A 15430-nucleotide genomic window follows, 5' to 3' on the forward strand; every position below is an offset into this window, starting at 1 on the left:
ATCTAGGTATAATCAAAGGTTCCTTTATAATTGACATGGAATCTAGTTATAATCAAAGGTTCCTTTATGATTGACATGGATTCAACTAACTATCAAAGGTTCTTCATAATTGCCATCAAATTCAGTTATATTCAGAGGTTTATTTATAACTGATGTGATATCTACTTATATCCAGGGGTTTATTTATACTTGATATGTAATCATTTCTTGATGATAATTACGGAATCCGGTTATAACCGGTTGGTCCTTGAACCATGATAATTGAAACAATAGGTCTATGAGTTCCATGATAATATAATATCTTATTCTGATAATTCCTAGACTGTATGCACAAAAGCGTAAACCAAGTTGAAATTTTGAGCTGAGAAATATCACACGAAAAAAACTTGAACTGTGTGAATGATAAGGGCTAAGTCCAAAGTCCTAATGTTACTAACCTGACGTATTTCTTAGCAACCATGTATCATCACACTTTTCACTGGGATTTCGGAAATAAGAAAATATTAAAAAGCCTCCAGATAACACTAGAACAATCAATATTATGAAAATTAGTATTACTAACAAAACTCTTAGACAGTCACAGACGTCAGAGTTCGACATTGCATTAGATTATAATATACATGTAGAGCACCCTGTCTTTGTCGGCAATAGATAACCCTATATAGGTAATAAATATCAATATATTGTGCATAGGCTAACAATGACGATTTCTCGAAACCAGTTATAGTGTATTTAATCTTCTACAAGAGAGTATTTTCTATAACATCCAACACCATATAATCTTTTAATCCATATATATAATCTTTTGCAAACTAGAACGAACACCCCTGAAACAAATAATGCTACTTTCGCATTCAATTTCCTCGTTTAGTCGTGATCAGCCGGTCTTGAAAAGGTTTTGTGTATGGGAAAGGAAAGGTCTTTTGTATATAGGATATATATTCATATATAATCCATATATTTCTGGACACAGAAAAAAGTGCCATTTTTCCTGTGCATGGGGATCTCTCATGATCTTTCAGCAGGGGTACGATTTACATGGTTCTTAAGCAGCGGTAGGATCCTTTAGTAACGGAACGATGATTATCCATCTAACATTTTCCTTTAGCAACTGTATGATGATTATCCACATCTAACATGTTACTTTAGCAACTGTGTGATGATTATCCATCTAACATGTTACTTTAGCAACTGTATGATGATTATCCACATCTAACATGTTACTTTAGCAACTGTGTGATGATTATCCACGTCTAACATGTTACTTTAGCAACTGTATGATGATTATCCACATCTAACATGTTACTTTAGCAACTGTGTGATGATTATCCACATCTAACATGTTACTTTAGCAACTGTATGATGATTATCCACATCTAACATGTTACTTTAGCAACTGTGTGATGATTATCCACATCTAACATGTTACTTTAGCAACTGTATGATGATTATCCACATCTAACATGTTACTGTAGCAACTGTGTGATGATTATCCACATCTAACACGTTCTTTTAGCAATAATTTAACCACATTGTGGATACTGAACATGGGTTTACTCTGAGAATAGTGGCTTTAACACAAACAGACTAATTTTCTGAAAATTGAAGATACTTACATGAGGCGAAAGTAGTTGAAGAGTTACTCGGGGTTACTTTTAATCCATATAGTTTCGTAATATTTTTGATACTTACGATTGTTTTTTTTAACTCAACATCAAGTCAATCGAGGCGTTCATTAGGGTTGAAACTCTACGATTGGAGGTACCTTTTTTTTATAAGGGAATACATTATAGCACAAGTTTTTTTTTCCGAAGTTCATACTCCAGACAGATGTCAAGGACATTAACTCTTGAATATTCTTACAATTCAACCAATATAGATACCTTATCAATATCAAGTCTACATTCAGATCTGTTGGTAAGCTTCTGCATGGTGGAAAGATAAAGGTATAGGCATTCACCAAATAATCTCCCTTTTGAGATTGGTTGGGGTTAGGGCGGTTTTTTTTTTGGGGGGGGGGGGATGATTTTGGAACTTCATGTTTGATGACAATCATTTCTTCTATTAGTAACAAAATAACTGCAGAAAACACTTTTTCATTTCATTTAACCAAAAAATATACATTTATACTTCTAATGCACATAATGAAGGGCTACAAAATAATTCAATATTTCATTGATAAATTTCACCGATTACCATTCATTTAACAGATTAAATTATAGTGAACAAAACAAATAATGTTACCATTGCATATTTATATCAGTTTAACATTCAATATTCAATATTCTACAGAAAGAAAATTGTACTGAAGGCCATAGTAATCCTTCTAATAGACAGTGCACCATGGTTAATAAAATGTCTACATTAACAGAAAACAAGCGTAACAAAAAATATTATTCATTCCATGATTTGTTTTACATGTATAAATATTTCATTTCACTATTCCTTTTTCAACACATTAAATTCACACGTACCACAATTCATGCAAAGTGCACCTTAGAATTTTCTGAACTTTGGGAACAATGGCCAAAACTCCGAATTGTCATTTATAATGACCATTATTCCTGTTTTGTCCCTTGAAGAGAATCCTTGATTGTTTACATCATATAAATTGATACATAGATATAGATTTTGTTGTTTGCAGAGTCCACGTCAAGCTAAAATAAATATTTTGGTTTTTCAAAAAGGGAGAAAATAAAGCCCAGGGCCCAATTCGTGTTCACAGAGAAATGTATGATTAATTCCAAATCAACTCATTTAATTGTTGATACAAGAAACCTTAGTGATTACTGAAGCATTACATAAAACCTCAGTGAATACTGAAATTACAGTAAACCTCAGTGACTGAAATTATAGTAACCCTCAGTGAATACTGAAATTATAGTAAACCTCAGTGAATACTGAAATTATAGTAAACCTCAGTGAATGCTGAAGCATTACAGAAAACCTCAGTGATTACTGAAGCATTACATAGTCTACCTTTTCCATGACCCTTTTACAACCAGTGATGGAAAATATTTGCTCATGTTCTGGGAAATAGGTGAGTTCATTAAGCACTTCTTTTATAAGATCTCCAGGAATTCTATACCGATCTTTGTCAGAATAATGCTTTCGCAGTACCATAGCATCTTTAATACACTCCATTATATGAGATTTTTCTAATGGTAAGAATGGTAAGTAAGCTGTTATTAGATGTTTGGTTATTAACTCACTGTGCCATAAACCTCCTGTAAACAAAAACAAGATTATAAATGTGTATGTGTTTAAAGGGACAGCTTTACCATCTGGTTCACCAATCAGGAATCTTTTATTAAAGCTAATCAGTAATATCGTCAAAACTTGAGCCTTCAAATCCATGCATGTCTGCATTTGAGAGTTGAAATGACAATTTCCTTTTGAAAAAAAAAAATATTGAATAGAAAAATAGAGGTTTAAATTTTCTAGTTCCAGGTATATCTGAAAGAATTTGGTACAGTTTAAAAAGTTCTGAAGACTATTGACATAATTATATTAAAGGGACATTCTGCTTTTTTGGAAAAAAAAAATTGTTTTTGCTTAAATTGGTGAAAACTATACAAAATCTAGACAAATATGCCCTTTAACATATCTGAAAGTTTTAACTAATAGAATCCATCCGTAAATATTTAAAACCAATACGTAAGTTTTATAATTCGTTATCCTTTTTAGAAGCTGTTAGAAAACTACTGTAAGGATTTGGGTAAAATAAACGCCTTATTGTAGTAATATGTCTCCTATATGTTCTAAATAATTCTAGTAATATTGAGTCATTATCACCGAAACTTGGTCAAACTGCTAAATTAATTAGTACTCTCTCCATTTTAGTCAACCCTTTTAAAACAAATTCAGTTTGATCAAGAAGATACAAAGATATAAATAGCATACTTTAGAAATATTTTCAGGTATGATTTACAACGTTTTTGATAATGAAAACTTTTTATAAAAAATCCAAATACTCCTATAAAGACTCTAATTAACCCCCAAAATGGTGAACCATGGCCTTTAATTCATGTTTGTTGCATTCATGATATTACAATAGCCAAGATCCTTATGTAATAATAGCTTACTTTACCAGAATTGTGCAAAATCAATGATATCAGTGTCCCCAACACACATAGAAAGTTTAGAAAACCTTTAACCATTACCTTTCAGATCAAAAACACATGAATTGACTGGAAAAGCCAGAGAAAATGAACTTACTTTGTGTTATAGTGTTGACAGTAGATTTGATTATAATATTTTCTATTTCTTTCAGTTTGATATTATCTCTAGGAATACCGTCTGTCCATTTATTGTAAGTAAAGTTTATAATATCTCTTCCAGCTGTATTACTACAATAAACATGTGGATGATTAATAAATGATTTGGGGCTTTATATCAATCATTCAGGAGGGGTTCTCTTCATCAGATTAAACAGACATTTAGAAAACTAAGTAGTATTTAGTCACTTGTTAATCATTCAACTGATGGTAACATTTATTCAACCTATACTTGATGTTCAACAGATCCTTGCCAAAAACGGACATTTTAGCTGGTCTGTCAACCATGTCCGAAAAATACAGCCAAATCAACAGCCCTGGTTTTGAAGCTGCTATGCTTTACTTCAACCTTAAATACAACTTTACCTGAGAAATAAAAAGATAGCATTTCTATAATCTGTACCACCTATCTGTTCATAATAATCTAAATATGGTTTAATGGTGTCCAATAATCCAGCTGGCATTTTATCCATTTCATCAAAAATAAACAATGATCTACTACATACTGATATATTAGTCTCTATCCAATTTCTTAACTGGTCCTGTAAAATACAAAACAATCAATTGGGTATAAAAATGTCCTTTTAGGCTAAGAGAATACCCTAATAATTGAGTTATAATAAAAAAGAATACAAGATCTCACTTTCCACAAAGCTCTATTCTTGCTTTTATAGCAAACACGGATTAGCGAAGGTCTTAAAACAACATATAAAAGCTGTTTCTCATTTTCCTCACAAAATTAGCCTTTAATTCTAAGCAATATTTGCAATTTAGGTAAGCAAAATATATCAATTTACAACTTGGACATCCAGGAACCCCCAAAATTTATTCATATTCAAGCATTTTCAGTCATAAGCTCATAGGGAATTAAGTCATGGTGCCTGTGCACATAGAGAAGCTACACGATTTTGCTAGAAAAGAATTTCTATTTAGGAAAAACCATCTTAGCTATCAGATATTAATACACTTAACCTTGTAAAAATGAACCATTTCTTCATGAGGAAATTCTTTAGTAGCTGATATCAAATGAACAAATTTACTTTTCATTCCCTGTTTATACAAATGTTCAGCTATCATTTTACTGACATAATTTTTACCAGTACCAGTTCCACCATGGAAGGACAGAGCCAAAGCTTTTGGTGGATGTTTATTTTCAATGTGAGCTCTAACATGATTGACCACTGCTTTTAAAACTAAATGCTGACCAAACAATTTATTTTGTAATTCATTTTGTAAGCCTGAAAATACAGTAGTATGTTGTTTATATTTATCTTCTACAGGAGAAGGTTCTGTTGACACCACCTTAGGCATTTATCTTTCCTGGTTTATCTGTAGGCCTAGACATTTACAGCTAGGTTAACTGGAAATAGTGGGATAACAAAGTTCTGTTTTCAAGAAGTCAACAATCTCTAAATGGTAAATAATTATGATAAGTTCAATTCACAAGCCTATCTTTTAATTTTAGTATTACACATGTAAGGCTTATATGGTTAAAGTTTCAGAGGTGCCAAAACTATCATAAATTGCAGGAATACCAGTCATCTTGGTGACATGTCAACTCTGAGACAGTTAACTCAGAGACAACCATGAGTTAACGTGGAGATATATTATTGAAATAAAGGTGATATCTTAGTAACATTGTTTTGCTTTACTCATTATAAATTTGTGGTGGTTTTATTTTCAATACGATAGGAACTTTATTAAACATAGTTTGGGTAGTGAACCATTTCATTAAGAGCCAAATCCAAGCGTAATTGAACAATTTCAAACAAAATAAGCGGTATAGGCTCAAAAACAATGGAGGCATAATTGCTACTAAAAATAGCATCTAAGTCATAAATTGTGCTGAATAAGGAAATGGATAGGATTATATTTATGTCTTTGAGTTGACTCGGCAAATATTGTCATCGAGTTGCATTTTGTCTCCAAGTTAATCAATAAAATTTTGTCTCAAATACCGAGTTGACCAACAAAAATTATCTCTGAGTTGACCGAGCACCCATTGTATAACCCATTGCAGGATTGAAAGGTTTATGAAAAGAAAACATAGCTGTTGCAGTTTTTACCTGTAGTGTTTTTCAAAAGCCAATAGTCGTCACAACATTCAGTAAACTGACTTTTTATATATCTATACCCTGAGAAAACACCTGAGCTCACAGCAGCTACAGCTGCATAGAAACCAGATATAGGCCCTAGACACTGCACTAATACAAAACAGCACAGTAATATCACAGATTGTTGACAAATTCGTGACTTAACCATGATCTCCGTGGACGATTAAGACATCTTCATCTTTCTTTATAATGTTATTTTTAGATAAGGAAGTATTCCACTAGTTTCGAAAAGAGAGTAACTTCCCTTACAGTTCTATAGAGCTCGTTAATATACTATCATAAACAAAATGTATACAAATTGTATACAATCACTTTTCAAATTTTAAGTAGCCTATTTGCAATTAGGTGAATAATAGACTAATTTTCAGGCAAATACTATCAAGATCATGCGTTGATATTCTTAAAAAAAATAAAGCTCTTCAAATTAAAAACCAAAAAGATGGTACGATATCATTCGGTATACAATAGGATTTCTGACAAGATCACTGAGTCGCAGTTGAATGTATGACCGGTCGGACCATTACCGTGTCGGACCATTACTGGTTCGGACCTAAAAAAAAATGTTTATAACCAACTCGGACCAATGATATTTTTCTCACTACCGACTCGGACCAAGGTTTTTTTTCTCACTACCGACTAGGCCCACTAGACTTGGACCAATACCTTAGTGACTCGAAGTAATTTTTACGACAGACTCGGATCACATTTTTTTATAAATTTGGACCAATACCTTACCGACTCAGAACAATGTTAAAAGACAATGCATATGGCGGCCATTATAATGACCGTGTTTTATATATATTAAATTTTTTTTTCAAAAAAATATATTGGACTCATTCACTCTTTTGAGAGAGTTTGGTGGCCCTGAAAAGGGCCGTTTAGATGTCCCTGAAAAGGGCTGTTTAATTATTTTGGTTATTTTAATAGTTGGCTGGTACTCATTTCACCTTCTGCTTGCTTTGATATCGGGAATGGGAGGCTGAGGGTATAGGAGTCGTACAGTTCTGACACTGGAACGGTACCACAGTTAAATCTTTCAACTTTGAACTGTTGAATACAAATCGTCTAATCCCTTAACTAATCTCATTGAACAATTCACATCAAAGTGATAATTAATACCTAATAATTGGTTGAGTATTGTTAATTAAGACTTGGTCCGATTAAAATAAAAAATAGTGGGCCGAATCGGTATAGGTCCGACACAGTAACGATCCGAGTTGGTAGTGTAATGAGTGGGCCGAAACGGTAACGGTCCGACCGGTCCTGATTCCCATCGGTTAGCCCGAAATGTCGGAAATATACATATATAACTTTATTGGAATGTCCAAATAAAGAAGCCTGAATTTTTAATTCTTTCTATAGATTTTTAACTCTATGGATTGACTCACTAATACCTCTTAGGCGCTTTTTATGGTTCAAGATATGCACGAGTAAAGATCCTTGACATCATTTCACTTATCTGGTTATCTCACAATTGTTATCACAATTATTAAATAACCCCGACTATTTCATTTGGATATCGTTCGTGATACCAGAGGATCTGTTGATAGGAAAGCATTTAATCGAAAATCAGCCGTCATAATTAAATCTTAACCGGATTAATTAGTAAGTTATATTATGTCTCGACGGTCATAAATCATTTTTCTGTGGCTTGGTCATAGGCCTAATTAATTACGTTAAAAATTAGGCTATACCATGTGGCATGTCTCAATTTATACATATAGACGTTTCATCTAAGCTCTGGTAGCCTACAACACTCTGCTTCTTTAAAAATAGTTGATGTTGTATTCAAGATTTTTCAAACTTAAACAGACATACTGTTCACAACTTTCAAATTATAATTCTGCGCTTCAACAAACTTTTCAGTTTAATTTTTGTGATTTTTGTGACGCACCGAATATGTTGATAAAAACAAATAGCACTGAATGAAGTCACATGACAAATTGTTTACGTTAATGGATTACTGTTAGTTACGATTTTTACCAAATTTCAATAATCAATGTTAACTGAATTCATGATGAACTGATGTCAGTGATGAGTGATAATATGATTAAAAACAATTCATATTTTTCCAGTGGTTAACATTTTCATCAACTCAAAGGCAATCTAAGACTCTTATTAGTATTTTGTAGTTGGTAGGCGTGTTACAATTCATAGGAAAATGATTGTCAAAATTCAATTCAGAAAACATTGTAGTCAGAGAGTAAACTATCATTGAATCATTGCATAAATTGTTGATAAGCATAAACTACAGACAGTGTCAGTAGTCAAACAGGATATCTCAACCCAAAAAGCAGAAATATCTTAAAATGATTTTACTTAGTGTTACTTGAGGTGCAGGTTTAGCTCCAATTTTTCTCCGCCACATTGAAGTTTTAAATACTGTTTTGTTTGTTGCAGAACCAACAAAGTAAAACTTGAGTTTAGTCTGCTGTGTTAATAATTCACTATGGCTGACTATATGAATTTGTTTGATATGTATAATACTACCACAATGTATACACCAACCACTAACTCAACGGTTCTACCAGATAATAGTCCAGTATATCCAGAATATGTTGGTTTTATCTGTGCTGGTGTGGCTGTTATATTTTATGGAAGTAATTTTGTACCAGTGAAGAAGTATGAAACAGGGGATGGTAAGTGGAACTGGAATGTTTCAGTAATTGTTCAATCAATTTTGATTTTTTGTAAAATACAATATTTGCCACACTTGTCCCTTTGACTCTTTGTTCTTGTTGAAAATAGCCTCTGAGTATAGGTCTGTGACGATAAAAAATGTGAAATTACCCAACTTCATATTGTAAAGGTCCAGTCAATGATCTAACGCACACTATCTGCCAATACAATATATATAGCACTTTCCAAAATCGGACATCAGACAATCTATGCTTAAATGAAGATAAATCTATAAATGAAATGGAAACTTAAAGTGCTGTCTATTATGAGAGTTTTTTTACTCATTAGAAATATATATGTCATATGTTTGTTTTTTTTTTAATACAGGAATGTTTTTCCAGTGGATTTTATGCAGTGCAATATTAGCATCTGGGTTAGTGTTACAAGCCATCAGACCATCTACGTTTTATCCTATTTGTTTGCTTGGTGGGGCTATATGGGCTACAGGTAAATATCATAAGATTTCTTGAATTTGCTCATTACTTGATAAGTCCTTTTCAATGTAAACTTACAAAATATTATAGTTTTATCAACACAAAGGCATTCTTAGACTAACAGTACTATTGTGAGGCTGATATTCCCATTCCCAAAACAAGTTACTCGGACAATAAGAATGTAAGATACATTTTGTTGTAAAAACATGTTCTCTATTATATTAAGGTAATATATGTGTGGTTCCAATTATAAAAACTATTGGTTTAGGATTAGGATTATGTATATGGGCAACAACTAATCTGATAGCTGGTTGGGCTACAGGAAAGTAAGTTGAATGGCTATTTTATTTCATATCTTTTTGTAAAAAGTTTTTTTTTTTTTTCCAATTCGTATGATTTTTGCAATTCCAGACAGAGTTAACTGGAAATGATGTAGCTCCTAAAGAGAATCGTTATACAGCCAGACCACAATAACATAATGTATATGTACATAAATATATGTTATCTCCCCTTACAAGATGATGGAATGGAAGAGTAGTATGATATTCGTGCAAATCAGAGTGCTATATATCCTTATTTTTGATAAAATAGCTGGTGAGGCGAACATTTGGTAAATCAAGTTAGCCTTGATTCGTCAAAAATGTCCTAACTAAATTTTGGGCAATCTCAGATATTTTGCCTCCTTCCGACGTAAACCTGGCTCCACCACTGTCCCAAATAGAAGTCAAAGGTGTCCCTGATTCACATAAAAGGCTAGAAAACCTCTTTACAATCCATTTAACTACTCAAAGTAAATTATACTGAATATAGTACACCCTTTCTGTAAGGGGTCATTTTTGAGGTAATTTGTTTATCTCCTATGTATTAAAAAATGATTCAGTGGTTTACAGGGGTTTCACTGTATACAGAACCTAATTATCTGTATATCTGGTTTTAGATTTGGTTTGTTTGATACTAAGAAAGCTGTATTAGCTAATACTGCTATGAATTATGCCGGAGTTGTTATTGCAGGTAGTAGGTAGGTAATTTTGTCATTTATTACTGCCTTAACTCTACCCATTTTATAGGGGCATTATGATTTTTTTTAGTAGGTTGGAAAAATTAGGTGCTCAAATTAATGAAAACTATAGATCAAAATCTAGGGATGTGTATCCCTTACCTCATCTGAAAATTTAAACTGAAAAATTCCTGCCATTAATCTTAAAGGTTTTTTTTACAATCCCTATGATTTTTTTGGTTGGTGTTGGAAAACTTATGTACTTTAAGCATAACTATGAAAAAATGCTTACTAAATAATTAGTACACTTCGTTTTTTATTAACCTTATTAAAATAAATTCAGTATGATCAGGATATACATATTAGTAAATAGAACATCTTTGAAATATTATTTTTTGTGTATGATTTAAATCGGTTTTAAAATTAAAATTTCTGGTTGATAAAAAATAAGACTGCCCTTTTTTATAAAGCTTATATATAAATATGGATATAATAAATAAAATTTACTTTTTTACTTTTAATAGTTTCTATTAATATTTGGTTTTCCAGTGCCTTTATTTATATTTTTGTTAAAAGTGAAGTGAGTGCACAAAGTACAGAGCTAGTGATTGAACAACCAACAGATAGTGAAAGAGAGAGATTAATTAATTCAGTAAGTAAACCCTAGAGAGACAACAAAAAGAGGTTCTACAGCTTTTTCAGTTTGTCTGTCCATGAGCATTTCTAGACATGATAGAAGCTACAGTTTTTATCTGATCTTGATAAACTTGGTATGCATGTAAATATTGATGATATCTCTGTCAAGTTCGAGATAAGTAATAATCAGATGAATGGTTTCAGAGTTATTGTCCTTGACCTCGTAAAAGCTACAATTTTTATCCAATCTCGATTAAACTTGGTATGTATGTATATATATTGATGAGATCTCGGTCAAGTTCAAAATTGATAATAATAGGATTAAAGGTTTCAGAGTTATTGCCCTTGTGTATGCAATGAGACCTTGTTCATGTTTGAATTTCATGATAATTTGATGAACTGTTTTTGAGATTTTGCCTTGACTTATAAATATTTTTAAGATTATTTAAAAGTTAATTTTCAAGCAGCTAAAGAATTATTATTTCTGACAGCTGGTAGTTGACATTTGTTACTTTGCCAGTCTGACAGCTGGTAGTGGACATTTGTTACTTTGCCAGGCTGACAGCTGGTAGTGGACATTTGTTACTTTGCCAGGCTGACAGCTGGTAGTGGGCATTTGTTACTTTGCCAGGCTGACAGCTGGTAGTGGACATTAGTTACTTTGCCAGGCTGACAGCTGGTAGTGGGCATTTGTTACTTTGCCAGGCTGACAGCTGGTAGTGGGCATTTGTTACTTTGCCAGGCAAGCTATCTTTTATGTATATTTTGGAATTTATAGCTTATATTTGCTTGATTCCTATTTTCTGTCAAATATCTGTGTCTCCTGTGATTACAGAAATGATTAACAGTATATGGCCTCACTATCAAGGCTTCTATAATATGAAACATCATGAAACACTAAGCTTTAGTGACAGTGCATTTCTAATATTAAAAAAAAAAACACACACACACTGTTTAGATCTAAATTTATTCTATAACAAGAATTGTTTGTACTTTAGTCTCCAATGGATGGTACATTACATGGTCCCTACACTAATTCTCAAGATGTCATATTAACTTCTTCTAATAGAAGTCAGAAAAAAGTAAGTATATCTAGAATTTTGCTTTCTGATTGATTTGATGACAAATTAGCTTCTATTTTGTTTTTGGCAGTGTAATAGCACAGTCAGTAGTAGCAAGTTGGATTTTCACCCGCTAGGTGATAAGGCACCATGGGTTCAATCCCTCCCTAAGGAAAGAAATATTCTGATGCAACTGCCAGTACTTCTGGGATTATAACCCAGTATGTTATCTTGCTAGTATTTGACCTAATTCCCCACTAACTGAATTATACCATTACTAAATTGTTCACCTAATGCAGAATGTAAAGGATATTATTTTAATGTTTATAGGCTGCAGAAGATGTAACTTTTATAGATACTTTGTCACCAAAAGGCAAGTTCATTACGTAAGTGAAACATGTTTTGATATGACTTTCATCTATTTTTAACAATTTTCTACTTACTAGTTCAGCACTAAGGACTTAAAAGGATTAAACTCTCTCGGGCTGATAGAACTAAACTTTATTTATGTACCTGGTGCTTTGAAATTAACAAATAATTTGTGCAAGAGTCCAGTCCTCGAAAGCAAATTCTTGGTCTCTGCTTTTCCATAACATGAAAAATTTAGCCCCCAGAAATAATGATTATTTTTGAGTATTTTTAGTTGATTATCTGGTATTTTATTTGTATAGGGGTGTTGTATTATCTCTGGTATCTGGTTTATGTTATGGAAATTTATTTTCTCCATCATTACATGTTCAGTATGCTATACCTGGCAGTAGTACCGATTGTAAGTAATTTCATCTTTCTAAGACCAATCTAATTAGAATTGCTAACAATTTTTTTTTTTTTTTTGATATTTTTTGTAATCTAACAGTTTTCTAATGGAGTCCCATTCTAATGACATTATTTTGAACCAATTGAAGTGTGTAAAATGTGATAATGAAACTCAAAGTTAGTTGCGAAATATGTTGCCTTACCTGCTTATATCCCACAATTCATTATTGTTATCAAGAAATAGGTTTTACATAAAACTCTTTGATTTGTTAAATATAGCGCCATTGGAACAGAACTGAATGCTAAATCTAACATGTCATTTGTATTTTCAGCTCTAGATTATGTATTTGCAACATTTTGTGGGATATATATTGCAAGTACAGTTTATTTTCTAATATATTGTCTAATAATGAAGAACAAACCCAGAATATACTCTGAAGCCATCTTACCAGGGATTGTATCAGGTGTTATGTGGTCTATAGCCACAGGTTTCCTTAATTTAAAGCTGGAGAAAGATGTCATATTTAAAGTCACCGGACTAAGTGCTGACTTAGATTACAACTGACAACCAACATTTGTTAGACATATACAAGCAAATGACAAAAAGATTTTAATGCTTCAAACAACAGGGCAAGTGCATCCCTGGTTGATTACTCAAAAAAGATTAAACAGGATAATAATTTGTCCTGTAGTCTTCATGCTGTATTAGCGCTTAATTGGTCAGTCCTGAACAGGTTCCATCTGTTCCAATTCTAACATCGGACGAACAGTTCAGGAACAGATGTGTCACATTCAAAATCTACCCTACTTATTCCTTTCTCTACCATTTAGAATTCAGTCTACACCTTTTTTGGATCACAATCACAATTCTGTGAGGTTCTATACCACATAGCGTTGGTTCTTTACATGACGTCATTTGCTTGGTTACGTCGAGCAAATGGCGGCTGTGGGTTCCGATCTCTATCGGCGTGTGATGGTCTGATGACGTTAAATAAGTCATCTTCACTCATGATTCCATGTACGGATAATCCGGGAAAGATTAATGACCAGCAGGTAGAAAGGATCCTTAACTGTGAACCTAAGTTGTTATCCTTGTAAAATATAGTAGTTTCTTTCTTTCCTTCAAACCCTGTTCCAATTTGTTAACTGAATTGATTATTGAGTTGATTCCATGAATCTCAAACAAGCAGAACTTACAAATTGAGTGGCACCAGTAAAGTTTTGTGTTTTATAGCAACTTGGTAAAGTAAACTTAAAGATTTAGGGATTTTCAGATAAAACGCTACGATTTTAAATTTGTTGTGCTTGTATATTTCAGGGTAAAAGGAATATAGTAATATTATTATTAGGATGTGCATTCTCTGTTACTGGTGCTGTGTTGGCTGGTATTTCTGCAGGATAGTCAGAACAGTGTTCACTCTGACATTCCAAGTTTTAATGTGCTCAATACTGTTTTGTCTTTCATTTTATTTATAGGCAAATATTCTTGTGATGTATTTTAAGAGATTTTTAATAAAAGTTTATTTAGCAAAATGGCATGATTCTGGTTGTACATTATCATAGGCTAGTTGTTCAGGACTACAAGAATTACAGCTCTAAAACTTTTGACAATATTACTCACAATATTACAATATAATTGCCATATCATTGAAAAAATGTTACAAGTATACAGGCTCACCCAAGAACAAAATGCACAATGGTAGAATTGTAAACATTTTGCATCTGTTTATCTTGTAAAATCAAATCAAGTCAGATTTGCATTGGGGTACATTAACACTACTGATGTTTGGAATTATTTTGGAATTATTGAATATTTTTTTATATTTTAAACATAATGACCCAAAAAATACAAAATAATGCGCAGAGGCATACAGATTTTCGGTCATTTTGAATTTATCTGCTTGCCCTAGGTATATACACAAATTAGCCTCAAAAGTTCAAATTATGAAAGTTTTAAGACAGTAACAAGCTTGCAGAGATTATTTTTTTTTTATCTAATTTGAGTTTTATAATAAGGTAAGCCTATTAATGTTGAATAATGTTCGATAATTTTACACATTTGTGGTACATTAATGTTTTTTGTTGGTTCAAATGAATTTTATTATTATCAAATATAACATATTATTGGCAAAATAAATATTGTTTTGTTTTCACTTTATTTTAATTTCCATCAGATAAAACTAGAATTCTTTGGTCAAATTAATAACATCGTGATTTTCCGGATGTCATTGTGGGCCACCATACAAAATGTCTAACAGTCATAAAGCTGGGACAATAAGCTGACGCTCCAAGTGCAAGCAGAAAGATGGCTAATGTGCTGCTTTCAAGGCTATACATACATGTATATAATAAGTCCCCCATTGCGCAATCCTTGGTTCAAATAAACAAGTTTAATATTAGGAGAGAAGTAGTAATTTCATAGGTCAAGCAGTGGCAATAATTGTAGACCAAATTCGAAGCTATCACCATTGGCTTC

General features: G+C 32.4%; 2 protein-coding genes across 2 annotated transcripts; one reads left to right on the forward strand and one right to left on the reverse strand.

Moving 5' to 3' along the window:
• Positions 1–2044: 2044 nt before the first annotated feature.
• On the reverse strand, positions 2045–5588 carry LOTGIDRAFT_224215 (hypothetical protein; the record flags this gene model as incomplete). The annotated part of the gene is made up of 4 exons (XM_009047415.1): positions 2045–3227; positions 4219–4349; positions 4644–4819; positions 5250–5588. 4 exons carry the CDS (start codon positions 5586–5588, stop codon positions 2956–2958), a joined length of 918 nt encoding a protein of 305 aa, XP_009045663.1. The 3' UTR covers positions 2045–2955.
• A 3297-nt stretch (positions 5589–8885) lies between these two features.
• Positions 8886–13519, forward strand: LOTGIDRAFT_137008 (hypothetical protein; the record flags this gene model as incomplete). The annotated part of the gene is made up of 9 exons (XM_009047416.1): positions 8886–9030; positions 9398–9517; positions 9731–9830; positions 10442–10522; positions 11051–11105; positions 12290–12397; positions 12529–12584; positions 12870–12967; positions 13287–13519. The coding sequence occupies 9 exons, from the start codon at positions 8886–8888 to the stop codon at positions 13517–13519; spliced, it is 996 nt and encodes a 331-aa protein (XP_009045664.1).
• Between the last annotated feature and the right edge of the window lie 1911 nt (positions 13520–15430).

This window comes from Lottia gigantea (genome assembly GCF_000327385.1).
Source record: "Lottia gigantea unplaced genomic scaffold LOTGIsca_111, whole genome shotgun sequence".
Lineage (NCBI taxonomy): Eukaryota > Metazoa > Mollusca > Gastropoda > Lottiidae > Lottia > Lottia gigantea.